Source organism: Vombatus ursinus, unplaced genomic scaffold (assembly GCF_900497805.2).
Source record: "Vombatus ursinus unplaced genomic scaffold, bare-nosed wombat genome assembly UNPS02015255.1, whole genome shotgun sequence".
Lineage (NCBI taxonomy): Eukaryota > Metazoa > Chordata > Mammalia > Diprotodontia > Vombatidae > Vombatus > Vombatus ursinus.
This window is the reverse complement of record NW_020955033.1, coordinates 27,019,021-27,034,036: the sequence shown is the minus strand read 5'-3', so window position 1 is coordinate 27,034,036 and position 15,016 is coordinate 27,019,021. Positions and strand designations below refer to the sequence as shown.

At 39.2% G+C, this 15,016-nt stretch overlaps 1 protein-coding gene across 2 annotated transcripts in view; it reads left to right on the top strand.

Annotated features, from left to right (window-relative positions):
- Window positions 1-15,016, top strand: part of LOC114031842 (mitochondrial enolase superfamily member 1) — a 44,811-nt gene that overhangs the window by 28,588 nt on the left and 1,207 nt on the right. For both annotated transcript variants that reach the window (XM_027847005.1, XM_027847006.1), the window contains 6 exons: window positions 862-949; window positions 2,756-2,890; window positions 7,516-7,557; window positions 8,522-8,651; window positions 9,341-9,440; window positions 12,316-12,397. In XM_027847005.1, the coding sequence (XP_027702806.1) occupies window positions 862-949; window positions 2,756-2,890; window positions 7,516-7,557; window positions 8,522-8,651; window positions 9,341-9,440; window positions 12,316-12,397 (577 nt within the window). The remainder of the gene's footprint in view (window positions 1-861; window positions 950-2,755; window positions 2,891-7,515; window positions 7,558-8,521; window positions 8,652-9,340; window positions 9,441-12,315; window positions 12,398-15,016) is intronic.

Sequence of the window (15,016 nt, the reverse complement as noted above, 5' to 3'; positions counted from 1 at the left end):
CTCACTTGGTGACCTCATCACCTTCCATAGGTTCCACTACTATCTCTATGCCAATGATTCCTAGATCTATGTGTCTAGCTCTTGGCCACTCTCCTAAACTCTAGTCTCACATCAGCAGCTGTCTATTGGACATTTTTAAATGGTCTCATAGACATCTCAACCTCAACATGTCCAAACCAAATCATTATCTTTCCCCTAATACCTACTCTTCCAAATTTCATAATTACTGTTAAAGGCACCACCATACTTCCTGTTACCCAGATTTAAAACTTCATTGTCACCCTTAACTCTGCATTCTCACTCATCCCATATATCCAATCAATTATTGATTTCCTGTCTCTACAACATGTCATCTTTGGAATGCATACTTTTGTTTGTCCTGGGCTCTAATTACAGAACTTGTAGACTTCACTTATTTGTAAGCCCTTAAAAGTCAGATAGAGTGCTTTATAAACTTAAAAGTATTATATCAATATGACTTGTTAGTTTAGGTTACAGTTTAAATCATATGGCTGAAATAACATCCCTTCCAGTCTATCTAGTCTGTGAGTTACCGACAATTTTATTTCCTTTGTCAGTGCAGTAAATAAATGATGGTAGAACTAAAGATTCTATTTATCTAGTGTCTCCTTGGACCAGCCAGTAATTTGTAGCTCCTGCTACAGTTGGGACATACTTTACAATAGTCTTGTCAACACTAAGTGACTCATTTAAATGCTCTTGGAAAAGAACTGGAGGGTATTGAGAAACTGATATCTGTGAATTATTGGTAGATGTGTGATCATTTCTATAGAAAATTCTCCTGATTTTTGTCATGTTTTGTGGACAGATCTGAACCTCAAAACCAAATGTGTCTTTTAGGTTTAAAGTAAAAGTTGGTGCTGATCTTGAAGATGATATTCGTAGATGCAGAATTATAAGAGACATGATTGGGCCTGAAAAGATTATGGTAAATAGCTTCTTAAATATACATGTATTTTAAACATACAGCTTTGAAGAAAGATATATTCACTTACCTGAAGAACAACCAGTATTGTGAATTGGGGTTTTAAGGTAAGGTTAATAAGCAGTTTCAAAGAAATTGGAGGTGTGAGACTGGCAGTAGATAGATAAACAAATAATAAGAGTATATAAATCTATATGTAGAATCTGTAAAGAGAATTTATAGGCTTATATATTATATAAGGATGCAAGTAAAATATAATACTAAAGTCTCTAATTCTTTGTCTCACTCCATCTTAATACTAGTTAGCACTGCCTCAGTCAAACTGAGACCTGTTAAAGACCTTAGCTTAAAAAAAGCCAAGGTCTCCTACTGCATCCTGGGCCATCTCCAGTCGTCCTGATGAATATCTGGCCACTCGACCCAGATGGCTCAATTCCACCTTCCTAACATTTGAAACTACCAGCTTCCTGGTTGGTGTGTAACAATGAGCCAGTGTCAAGCAAAGAATATTAAAGGACGCTGGCTGAGATGACAAGGGTTTTTCCCTTGTATGCTTTGATTATATAGCATATCTATGGAATGTTTTTTAGAAAATGGATGAAGTCACTGAGATTTTTTTCCCCACAATATTTTAAAGGCCAGCTACATGGTTCAGATTGGCTGTTTGGTACTGGTGTTTTTATATATATTTGGGGTCCATATGTGTGATTTTATTGGTGTGGAGAACTTTCAGAATGGAAATTTCCTCCACCAGTCTAGTCAGTAACTCATCTGTAACCTATAGTTTTAGAGAGCTGCCAGAGATATTGAGAAAATTAAATGACTTGCCCACGATAAGAAATATGAGTAGGCATCCCAAGGCACAACCAGTTCCTCTTGACTTCAAAGCCAGCTTTGTATCCACTTTGTGACTATATCAGTAAGAGTATGAGATAAGAAAATACCATCACCCTATATTATCACCGTATGTTAAATTTATAACATATAATACAATATACAATAATTTATAATATTTAATAATTAGTGAAGCTTAGAACTGCGTTAAGACTTTTGGGATGCCCTGCATATGTCTTTCTGGCCTCATTATCATACAGGATCCCAAATAATTTTTATGTTATTCTGAGAATTATAAACACTAAAATTTCATGAACTGCTAAATATCAGCTCTATAGAAGAGTTCAGTACAGCAAAAGATGGTGTCTATAGCATGTTAACTGCAAATGGAATAGGGACTTTTAAAGGCAATGTTCAAATTAGAAATTAACCAGAGGGGCAGGTAAGTGGTGCAGTGGATAGAACACCAGCCCTGGAGTCAGGAGGACCTGAGTTCAAATCTAGCCTCAGACACTTGACACTTAGTAACTATGTGACCCTGGGCAAGTCACTTAACCCTGATTGCCTCACCAAAAATAAAAGAAATTGGCCAGAACACCAGGTCTGGCTAAAGACCTCATATGGGAAGTGTCCTGAGCTCTTCCAAAGATCACACATCATTTAGATATCCAGTTCACATCTCTTCTAAAAGACATGGCAAAAACTGACTGAGAAAGCTCTTAGTCTCTTAGCTTCTCTTATTATACCTGCATGTTGTGCTCCATAGATAAGTAATGCTTCCCATCATTCATTTGGAGACTCTCCTTAGGCAGTCAGTTCAGTCATGTTCAGCAGGTTCTGAACCATCAGCCCTCCTTTCCTTTTGTGTCTCAGCTTAGGAATACAGTTAGCATGTAGCTGTGTGTGTTTCAAAGTTTAGATTCTAAACACCTGGACAAATGTAGAATGATGAATGGGATTTCTCATTCCCTTTAGATGGTGGATGCCAACCAGCGATGGGATGTGCCAGAAGCAGTGGAGTGGATGTTAAAGTTGGCCGAATTTAAGCCACTGTGGATTGAGGAGCCAACTTCCCCTGATGATATTCTTGGACATGCCACCATCTCTAAGGTAGGAGAGTTGTGTCTCTTTCTTCTTCAAGAGGTGTTCATTACAGATATCGAAATTCTTTTGTTTTTTTACTTTTCCTGATGAAGAATTAAAAGAAGTAACTTGTGTCAATGACTAGGTTTGAAGAATTCACATCCTTTTATTCTCTTAAGCCTCTGTTTCATAGCTTTCTTTGAGTTCACATCCTCCCCTCAGATACTTAGTAGCTTTGTAATGCTGGGCAAGTCACTTAACCTCTCTAGCCTCAGTTTCCTTATCTATAAAATGAAGGAATTGGATTCAAGGACCTCTGAGGCCCCTTCTAGCTCTAAAACTTAGGATTCTATGACTTATTATTTTTTTTTAAGGCAGTTGGGGTTAAGTGACTTGCCCAGGCTCACACAGCTAGTAAGTGTCAAGTGTTTGGTCTGAGGTCGAATTTGAACTCAGGTCCTCCTGACTTCAGTGAGGCTGGTGCTCTATACATAGCGCCACCTAGCTGCCCCTCTATGACATTTTTTAAGAAATGACTAAAATTTTTCCAGAGATTAACGACAACAAATCTTATACTGTATAATTATGGAAATGCTAACTGTGGTTTATTTTATTCACCCAGGCATGAGAAAATGTGGAATATCATAATGGGACTGAGAAGTATTTGAGGTGCCCCAATTTAGGAATAGGGACAGCCAGGTGGCACAGTGGATAGAGTACTGGGCCTGGAGTCAGGAATACTTACCTTCCTGAGTTCGGTTCTAGCCTTAGATACTTGACTAAATGTATGACCCTGGGCAAGTCACTTAACATTGTTTGCCCCAGTTTCTTCATCTGTAAAATGAGCTGGAGAAGGAAATGGCAAACCATTTTAGTGTCTTTGCCAAGAAAACCCCAAATGGAGTCCTAAAGAAAAGACTAAGCAATCTAAGAATATCTTTCTATTCTGTAATTTAGTTAAGTATTACTAAGTGCCCAGCACTGAGTTATGTTTACAGGATGATAACTCTCAAAAATCTTATGATCTAACTGGTTTAGCAAAACTTGCATGCATGAGATTATTAGAGACAATCAAGAAAAACAAGAATTTATTAAGCATCTATCACTTAACTATTGTGTGTTAGGTGCTAGGGATTTGAAGACAAGATATGAAACAGTCTCTGATCTCAGTGAGCTTTCATTCTCTTGGACATAATTTGTACAATTATAAGTGTATGTCACAAGGTTTCCGGGTTGACTACCCCATATGTGGACTAGGTAGAGTGGTCACCCCACTCTTTAACTGCTATATATTCTTTGTTCATTCTGATTCCAGGGTTATAAGGTAATTAAGGGGATATGTCCAGATACTTGTTAACTAATTGCTAAAAGTGCAACATCTCTCTCAGTCAAATAATTCTGAGCCCCCAACATAGTTTATTAAACATTATTTATTAAATAAACTGGAGAAACCTTTTCTCATAAGCTTTTGTTCCTCTCTATATATTAACCCCCCTAATCTCTTAGGTTTAAATAAAGGTCAAGGTTTTTGGTTACATAATTTGCTAACAGTGGAACAAACAACAGAAGACATAATTATTTCTAATACATCAGCTATGAAAAGATCACAGCCAGAGTCACCTTTAGTCATTACTAATAACTGCTGACTTTTCGCTTCTGAAAACAAAGATCTGCTATTCTGTGCCCTCAGACTGTCAGTATTTTCTTCACTAATTCTCCTTGTAATTTTTCTGCAACATAAGACTTAAAACTCTCAGGAAAGTTCATTTAGATTTTTTTTTTTCCTCCTTGTCCTTTCAAAGTGTCTTTGCAGCCATCACAGTTAAAATTCTCTCCAGAATGACAGTTAAACTGCCAATCTTTCAAGATTCTACTCCCTTTACAAAAGTATTTACAGTAGGGGCAGCGGGGTGGGGCAATAGATAGAGCACCAGCCCTGGAGTCAGAGTTCAAATCCAGCCTCAGACACTTGACACTAGCTGTGTGAGCCTGGGCAAGTCACTTAACCCCGATTGCCTCAATGATAAATAAATAAATATTTACAGCAGCTCTTTTTGTGGTGGGTAAGAATTGGAAATTGAAGGGATGCCCGTCAGTTGGAATGGTGGTATATGATTGTAATGGAATATTATTGCGCTCTAAGAAATGGCAAGGAGAATTATTTCAGAAAAACCTGAAAGACTTATATTTGTTTATGTGTAGTAAAGTGAACAGAACCAGGAGAGCATTGTACATAGTAACAACAATATTGTTTGATAAAGAACTGTGAATAACTTAGCTATTCTCAGCGATGGAATGATCCAAGACAGTCCCAGAGGGTTGAAGCATACTGTCTGCCTCCAGAGAAAGAACTGATTGTTTGAATACAGACTGAAACATGCTATTCTTTACTTTCTTTCCTTTTTTTTCAAGTCTTGTACAAAATGACTAATAAAGAAATGTTTTATATAAAAAATATAATAATAGTATCCATCATCTATGTGGGAGAGGCCATTGAACCTATTGTTATATACAGAATAAATACTAAATAAATACAAGATAGTTGGGGAGAATGGGCACTAAGCATTGAGTGGATCAGGAAAAGCTTTATGTCGAATTGAGTCTTGAAGAGATTCTAGTGAAAGAGAGATTCTGCGAGGCAGAAGTGAAAAACAGGAATATATGCTAGGCCAGTACAAGGGCAGAGTCAGGAGATGGGATGCCAGGTGTGAAACACAGAGAAGCAGCTAGTTTAGCTAGACCATAGAGTTTAGGAAGAAGAGAAATGTATAATGAGGCTAGAAAGGTAGGTTGGGACCAGTGCTTTAAAAACTGAGGTAGTTACATTTTAGGGGAATACAACATAATCAGATCTATACATAAGGAAGATAATTTTTTGGAAGCTGTGGAAGGTGGACTGAGTGAGGAATGACTTGAGCCAAAGAAGCCAAATAAGATGCCAGAACACTAGTAAGGGCAAGAGACAATGAGGCCCTGAATTAAGGTGATGATTCCCTGTCAGTAGAGATAAAGGATTGGATATAAGAGATGTGTACAATTAGAAATGGCAATTAATCAAATACGTTGGGTTGAGGGAAATTGAAGAGTAATGCCAAAGTTACAAACCAGGAAGGCTGGAAGAATGGTGGTGCCTTCGACAGAAATAGGAAAGTGTAGTAGAGAAGGGTGGGTATTATGGTTGGGTAATGATATGTGCTTTGAACATATTGAGTTTGAGGTGTCTATGAGACATCTAGTTGGAAATATCCAAAATGTCAGTTGGTAATACAGGACTATGGCTGGGGAGATTATGTATAATATATAATGAATCATCTACAGAGAACTAATAATTGAACCCAGGAGAGCTGATGAGTGAAAGGATAAAGAAGTTGGAGAATTGTCAGAAGGGGTAACAGGCAGAGTTAGGTGGCACATTGGATAGAGTGCTGGGCCTGGAGTCAGGAAGACCAGTTCAAATCCAGCCTTAGACACTTACTAGCAGCGTGACTCTGGGCAAGTCACTTAAGGAAATGGAGGCATTTAAGTGATTATCTGTAAAATGAGCTGGAAAAGGAATGGTAAAGCTCTCCAGTATCTCTACCAAGAAAATCCCAAACGGGGTCATGAAAGAGTCAGATACAATTGAACAAGAATGACAGAAGGGGTAACATGTAACATGACTGGGATTTTTTTTTTAAGGTAAGGAAAATTGATATGTTTGAAGGCCAAAGTGAAGGAGCCCATGAATAGATAGGGCAAGACTGAAGAGTCCCAAAATTGTAGAGATAAGGTTCCAAAGAAGGTGGGAAGGACTGGAATCCAGAGTATATGTATAAGCCTCAAAAGAAAGGAAAGTTGTTGGAACGGTGAGATGTGAAGATCAAGAGAAGGTACCTGAGAAAAGTTCTGTTAACCTCACTTTTGTCCATAGAGCAGGAAGTTATCATTTGCTGACTGCAGATGGGGGAAGGATTTAAGGTTCTAAGGGAAGAAAGTTTTGAGTAAACATTATATTGTGTTAGAGAGACAATGAAAGATGAGTAAAAGCATTGACAGGTACCAACAAAGGCCAGGTTGAAGTGAGGTATTCAGTAATGAGGCAGAGCTGCACTGATTGTATTGTCTTCAGGTCATGCCCTGTGACCCGGGAGCAGGAAGAGAAAATGAAGTAGGGAATGAACTAGTTGGTGAGATTGGTGGGACAAACAGGTTGCTGAGCCTCTGGGAGCCAGACCTGCCCAGGTTAGCACTATTCCGGTTAGAGTCCAGCATAGCCTTGGGTAGCCTGGCTTCGGGCATGAGGGGGACTGTTGTTAATGTTGCTAACGACAGGTATGCCTCTGCCTGTATACATTGTTGCTTCATGTTCATATATGCACAATATGCACAAGCATATTTGTTTGTCCTCCCCCCCCCATTAGATTGTAAGAGGACGACTGTCTTTTGCCTCCATGTATCACCCGTACTTAGCACAGTGCCTGGCACATGGTAGACACTTACTAAATATTTTTTGATGGATTTATTAGTATTTCCCTTAACATTCTTTAACTGCATTCAGTTTATAGTATTCAAACAAAAATGTTCCCTTCAGCTATAAATATTTTTAAACATTCAAAATTACAGTTTAGAAACTTAGGAAAATTACACCTCATTTTACGTGTCTTTTTTTTTAGGCCTTAGCCCCATTAGGAATTGGTGTTGCAACAGGAGAACAGGTAAGTGCTCAGCACTGCATCCCTGCCAACAGTTCTTGACCATCTGTTGATGGCGTCCTGCTGTAATATCCTCTGAAGGGGTTGTCATGTTTTAGAAATTTTTAGAAATTTCTATAACATTTAGAAATTAAATCATTTTGGAACCACTATGGAGGTTGATTTAGCACCTGGCATAGAGCCGGTGATGAATAAATGTTTATTGACTGAAGTAAAATGTCAGAAATGTGTATATCACCACAATTCAGATGACTAAGTGTATATTTTTCTTTTCCTACACATCTAATCCCTACCAAAAAAAAAAAAAAAAACCAATGATTTTGAGCTGTTGCTGCAAGCTGATAAATTTGCATTTTATCATTTTAAGGAAGCCAGCTTCTGAATTAAACCAATATTGTAAATTTATGTTCTTTTTCTGGGCTTATAAATTAAATATATCTGCCTGCCAAAATCTGCCAAAAAGAGCCGACTAAGAAGGAAGTCATGGAAGTTCAGAGCGAGGCCAGGGCCAGGAAGATGAATCTTGACTAAGGGAGCAGATTCCCTGCCCTCCCCCACAAAAGGCAACTTAATAATGCCTTATCCAGGTCACTTGTGGATCCTGTGCTGTCTGTAGCTCAGGGCTTTCTTTCGTCATAATTCATTTTGATGCTTTACTTTATCTCTGACCTGCCAATATCCATGATACGTAGGTATTTCTTAATGAAAGGAGGATTGGTGTGTCTCTCTGACAGTGCCAGCCTATTCACTGGCTGAGAAAATTTTTGTAAGGTGGAGCACAGCCCCCACCAGCACCTTCAGCCAAGTGATCACCAAAGAAAAATCCAGTCCAGGTCTCACAAAGGAGCAGGGTGTCTGGAATAATGATCTTCTAACTCCAAATTGCCTTGTTGCCATTTACAAAGATTTTGAAGGTTAAGGCAAAGGCTGACTTTTTGTTGGCTTTTATTTTTAATTCTATCTCCAGTGCCACAATAGAGTGATATTTAAACAGCTGCTACAGGCTGACGCCCTACAGTTTCTCCAGATTGACAGCTGCAGACTGGGAAGTGTCAATGAAAATCTCTCTGTGTTACTGATGGCCAAAAAATTTCAAAGTAAGGGTTTGGGAGAAGTTGAAAATCAACCAATCATTTTTACTCCCGAGTAGAAAAAGTTAATAGTTAACCTTGTGATTCCTTCCACTATCCCTATTTTTAATTCATATGTGAGTGCTGGCCCTATGATGTACATATCTGCTGGGTTTTTTTTTGTTTGTTTTGAGTGAGGCAGTTAGGGTTAAATGACTTGCCCAGTTAGGAAATATGCGTCTGAGGCCAGATTTGAACTTGGGTACTCCTGAGTCCAGGGTCAGTGCTCTATCTAGTGTGCCACCTAGCTGCCCCTGTGTCTGCTGTATGAAGACTAGTTTGACCATAAGTGATGAATTTATTGGCCACGGAAGCTTTGGAAGTCCATCTGTTAAATTATAGGCATTGTCATCTGCAATGGGGAAAGGACCACTCAGTAAAATTACAGATCCCCAAAGGATGAAAGTGAGTGTATTTTTCTATTTTGATTTTTGGTGCCACACAACCTTTAATCGGAAGTATCTGTCTCGTTAGTCCTGGGGTTTCTTTTTCCCAAATACTAATGAGTATTAATACTAACATCCACACCCGATCAAAAATTGCAAGTTCATCTTCTAACTTCCATACTTTTAACATTTTATTGGGATTTACCTCTTTCACTTTATCTGATTTGATACTCTTCACATTAAATTGGGATTTATCTGATTTCCTTTCAGTTCCTGTTTGCCCCCATGCTGGAGGAGTTGGCCTTTGTGAGTTGGTACAGCATTTAATAATATTTGATTATATTTCAATATCTGGAAGCCTTGAAAACAGGTAAGTAATGTACTCTTTTAAAAATTTAATTAATTTTTTTATTTTTAGTTTTCAGCATTCACTTCCATAAGATTTTACGTTTATAAATTTTCTTCCCCCCTCCCCAAGATGGCATGCAATTTGATATAGGATCTACTTATACATTCGTATTAAATATATTTTCACATTAGTCATGATCTAAAGAAGAATTAGAACTAATGGGGGGAACCACAAGAATAAACAAAACAAAACCACAAAAGAAAAGGAGAGCAAATAGGATGCTTTGATCTGCATTCAGACTCCAAAGTTCTTTTTCTGGATGTGGATAGCATTTTCCAGCATGAGACTTTTAGAGTTGTCTTAGATCCTTGCATTGCTGAGAAGAGCTAAGTCTATCAGAGTTCAGTAATGTACTCTTGAGAATCATAGAAATTTAATTCTGGAAGGGACCTTAAATAATCTTAGTTAATACTGATTTCTACTTACCTAGTATCTCCAACCAGGTAAGCACGTTTTCTTCTCCAGATTTTTTAGATTCAGCTGTGGTGACAGTGTTTAACTCTTAATCCATGTCTAGTTATGAATGAATGAAGGAAGGAACGAACAAAAAAAGAGTTTAGTGTTTATTGTGTGCAAAGTGCTGGGGATACAGAGAGAAAAACAAGACAAATAGCTACTGTCTAGGAGCTCATATTCTAACAGAGAAAGATCACACACATAGGAGATTTCTCCTACAAGTCCAATAGAAGAGCTCAGTGGTCCACTGTGTGCATCCAACAACCTTTCCACTGATAAAATCATATCCATTTCTGATGTTGAACCATTTAACAGTGGAAGGACTTTGGTTTGGAGAAATTTTTTCCTGAGTCTTCAGTAGCAATGGTTACCAAGGAGGTGGAAGCTGCAGTACCTATAGAATCGGGTGCCGCTTGAGTCACCCAACAGTTGTTACCTTTGATGATGTTTTCAGGGACCGTGCTGAAATCAGGACTTGTGATCTGAGAGTTGCTGCTAGTCCTGAGGCTCTTGAACTGATCCTGCCTATGCATGGTTGTTGGTCTTAAATTAAAGGCTACATTGGTTCTCATTCCTCACAAAATCAGTAGCGACAGCATTCATATTTTTTAAGGTTTACAGAGTGCTTTCCTCACATCACTGTGAGGTAGGTAGTGCAAATATTATCTTCATTTTATAGATGAGGAAACTGAAGATTAGACACAGTAAATGAACTTGCCTATGCTAAGCACCAGAACCAAGATTTTAGCATGGTCTCCTGATTCCCAAGACCTAGTGCTCTTTCTACTATACCGTGTAGGCTGTCTAAATTATTGAATCTTAGAGTTAAAGGACTTAAGAACTTAAGAACTAAACTGATCCCATCCCTTTGTGTAACTGGAATCTTCTCTAAAACATGCTCTACAGAAGGTTGGTTAAGTATCCTCTTAAAAGCCTACATACAATGGAGACCTCACATTTCTCAAAGTTTTGAAGTGCCAGGCCAGACAATCAGAAGCCATGTACCCAGCATTGCTAACTGATAAACCTTGTCATTGTCAGCTGCTGCACAAGCTTGGCTTTTTTATATTGAACCAAAATTGATCTCCTGTAACTTCTACCTATTAGTTCCTTTAGGGCCAAACTGAATAAATCTAATTCTTCCCTAGAGACAGGTCTCTATTTAGCCAGGGAGAATGAGAGTATGGATTCATCAATGAATGGAGCTCTCCCCATTTGTGTTGGAGGTATGCAACGTCATAGATCATATGCCTAGAACTTATAGGAACCTCAAAGGCCACATAGGCCATACCCCTCATTTTACAGTTGAGGAAGTAAAGAGGTTAAATGACTTACTCAAGTTTGCATAGGTAGTAAAGGGGAGAGCAAGATAGTGTAGTTAGTACATAGAGTGTTGGACTTGAGTTAGGAAAATGAATTCAAATCCTGCTTTAAACACTCACTAGCTATGTGACCCTGGGCAACTCATCGAACCTTTAAGCCTCAGTTTCCTTATCAGGTTAATAATAGCAGTGGGGTTATTGTGAGAAAGTAATGAGATGATATCTGAAGTACTTCGTGAGCCTTAAAAGGCTCTTAAATGCTAATTATTATTAATGCTTATAGAATCCTAGAACTCAGAGTTCTAAGGGACCTTTGAATACTCGTTTCACAGATGTTCAAACTAAGGTCCAGAGAAATTAAGGTGTCTAAGTGACAGAGCCAGAACTTCAAATTGGAGCTCTTTCCATTCTAACAAACTACCTTTCATGGACAGTTTGCTTTTCAAAGGGGTTTATTGTAATCTAGAGGTCCTTTCTGTGGAATTTCAAGGTCCCTTTGAGAAATATGCTGTGCTCGAGCTGGTTACCCATTAATAGTGGTGACCTAAGCACTGCTGTTGGTGGTTAGGGCAACTAATAGTTGATTAAGTGGGTTTGAAACAAGACTACTACTTGAAACACTGAAACATTACTATCATTAAATTTCCTAAATTATTTGTCTTCCACTAGGCCTCAATCCGTCTCACTCTAACTCCTTCCAGGAACTGAAGGTGGGGAAGGGATAAGCTCCCATATGTATTGACATCCTGCTGCTTGAGGGTGCTGTCTCAGGCTAGTATAGAAAGACTCCCCCACCCCCAAAACTACCAATGGACCAGAAGGGAACCTCCAGTGGTCCTCAGGAAATTCTAATCCAGGTCCTTTGCCTCCTGGGAAGCACACACAGTACCCAATGCTCCTTGTTGGACCATACTTTGAAAAAAATCTAAAAGCATTTTCAAAGAACATCAAACATCATTCTGAGTAGTGTGGCATGTTGTTCTTTCCTCTTAGGAAATTAACAGCATTGGCTTTACCTAATTTATGCACTAATATCCCAATTTACCTTTTTCTCCTAGGATGTGTGAATATGTAGATCATCTGCACGAACACTTCAAGTATCCTGTAGTAATCAAAAAAGCCTCTTACATGCCTCCTAAGGTAGGCTGAGGACAGTTAAAGTGTTTTTAAGATATCACTAGTGGTCTAAATGGATTCTCTTAACTCTGTCTTACATATTTAACAGTACCTACCCTAGCCCCCATTACCTGAAGACCTGGACGTTAAGACCTCACCCATCCTCCAGGGTTCTCTGGGCTTGAGGGTGTCTCATCTCTGCCAGTAGCTCAAGCCCCCACCAGTTGTGTTCTCTCAACTGTTGGGAGTCCACTGCATCCCAGTTCCATTTAATCACTTAAGTCATATTAGCTTTAACTGAAGAATATTTACTTCAAAGGTATAATAAAGACAAATATACAAATATCTCCCCTGCAAACGTTGGGGTGGGGGGAATAGCGTAATCCACCACTATACCACTGCAGTCTCTGGGGATGGAATTTACCTCATTTCCTATGTAGCACAAGCCCACCAAGTTCAAAGTCCAAAACCTGACTTGGACTTGAGTCCCAAGTACCCAGGCTCCCATGATAGGCAGGCAGCAACATTTGGCCTGGAATCCTGCCTCCATGGTCATTATGGCTCAAGCTCTCTGGCCACCAGAGGAGACTCCACCACCTGTGCCTAAAAGAGGATAAATGAAACAACCGAACCCCAAGCCAGATTCTTGGGGCCGAAGGGCCTAAAAGGGAGAGGGAGAGAATACAGCCCTTCATCCCACCCAGCTCAGTTCGTGGAACTTGTGCTGTAGGTGAACAGGACCTTCAACCCCTTGGATGCTGCTGGAAAGAGACTGAGTCTAGTAGTTTGAAAGATGCAACCAGTAGAGTCTGTTCCCACCCATGTGGTGGGGAAGTGTAGAATGTCCTCTCTCAAAAGCAGGTTCCTTGTATCTCCTACATAGGTGACCTGTGCGTGCACCAAAACCCCATTACATGTATAGTTGCTTGAGGTGGGAGAGTGGGGGATGAGCAACCTATAATTTCACTGGTATGGGGTATGTCTTCACTAATGCAGATCTATAACTGTTGGGTAAGTTGTCTTTTTATTGACTTGCCGCAGACACCAGGAAGTTAAGTGACTGGCTCCAGTCACAGCCAGAATGTATCAGAGGCAACACTTGAATCCAGATTTTCCTATATCAAGGAACCAGCTCTTTTGTCTATTACACCATGCTACTTTTCCTGTGTGGAATTATATGAATTAAGTGGCTTGTAACCCGAGTTAAAACTGAAAAAGAGCCAATTAGGAGACTTGTAGATAAATAGATAGGTAATTCAGATTGGATAAAGGATTTTTCATTTCATCCCTCAGGTGACAGGTAAAATTTTAAGTAGTCCCACTTGACCCAGTTTCCAGGCATGTACTCAGCTTTATTATTTTGCTGGCTTGCTCAATTCCTTAAAAAATAGTAAAACTAAAACATCAGGACTCCACCCCCCAAGGTATCTTCAACCTCTATAACCAAGAGACTGAATTGTTCTTTATTCATAAATGTATCAAAAACATAATTTCTAGGGGTCAGAATATAGAAATCAGATGCTGTCTTTTGTAAGGTTTCTCTTGCGCGTATATGTTTACAGTAGGCTGCTAGATGGTACAATGGACATAGAACAGGGCTTGGAATCAGGGATACCTGAGTTCAAATGTTCCCTTAGTCACTACAGTATGACCCTGGGCAAGTCACTCAACCTATGCCTGTTTCTTCTATAAAATGGGGATAATAATAGCACCTACCTCCTAGGGTTTTTGTGAGGATCAAATGAGATACTTGTTAAGGTACTTTGCAAGCCAGTGCTACATAGATGCTAGCTATATCATTATTAAAATCTTCAGGACTGAGACTTAGTAGTGAGCTGCAGCTTTACCAAACAGAAATGATTACCATGGCTTCAGGACTTCCTTGAAACAGGCTTCTCATGAAAGCACTTTAGAGGTCATTTCCGTTTTAGTAGTTGGAGGTGAATAGCATAGTCATCAGTCAGAAAGCTTTTAAAGGACTGATGATTTCAGCTTCCCAAGAATTTCATACTTGGAAGAGGAAAAGCTCAGAAGTTTATGCCACTGTTCTCTTGCCCATCTATGTTCATTGCAGGGAGGTATCTAGGTGGTACAGTGCTTAAGAGCCCTGAACTTGAGAGGCAGCGAGATGAGTTAAAATCCTGCCTCAGATACTTACCAGTTGTGTGACTTGATTCAAATAATAATCATAATAATAACTCACGTTTATATAGCACTTTAAGGTTTGCAAAGTGCCATACATATTTTCTCATCACCTAAACTATCAACCTCAGTTTACTCATGTGTTATTGTTCAATCGTTTTAGTTGTGTCTGATTTTGTGACCCCATTTGGGGTTTTCTTGGCAGAGATGCTGGAGTGGTTTGTCATTTCTTTCTCCAGCTCATTGTACAGATGAGGAAACTGAGGCAAACAGGGTGAAGTGACTTGCTCAGGGTCACACAGCTAGTAAGTGTCTGAGGCCAGATCTGAATTCAGGAAGTTGAGTTTTCCTGACTCCAGGCCCGGCCCTCTATCCACTGTACCACCTAGCTGCCCACTTACTCATCTATACAGCAAGGATAACGATAGCATCTACTTCAAACAGTTGTTGTGAGGATCAAATGAGATAATATTTGTAACTAAACATTAGCTATTGTTGTCA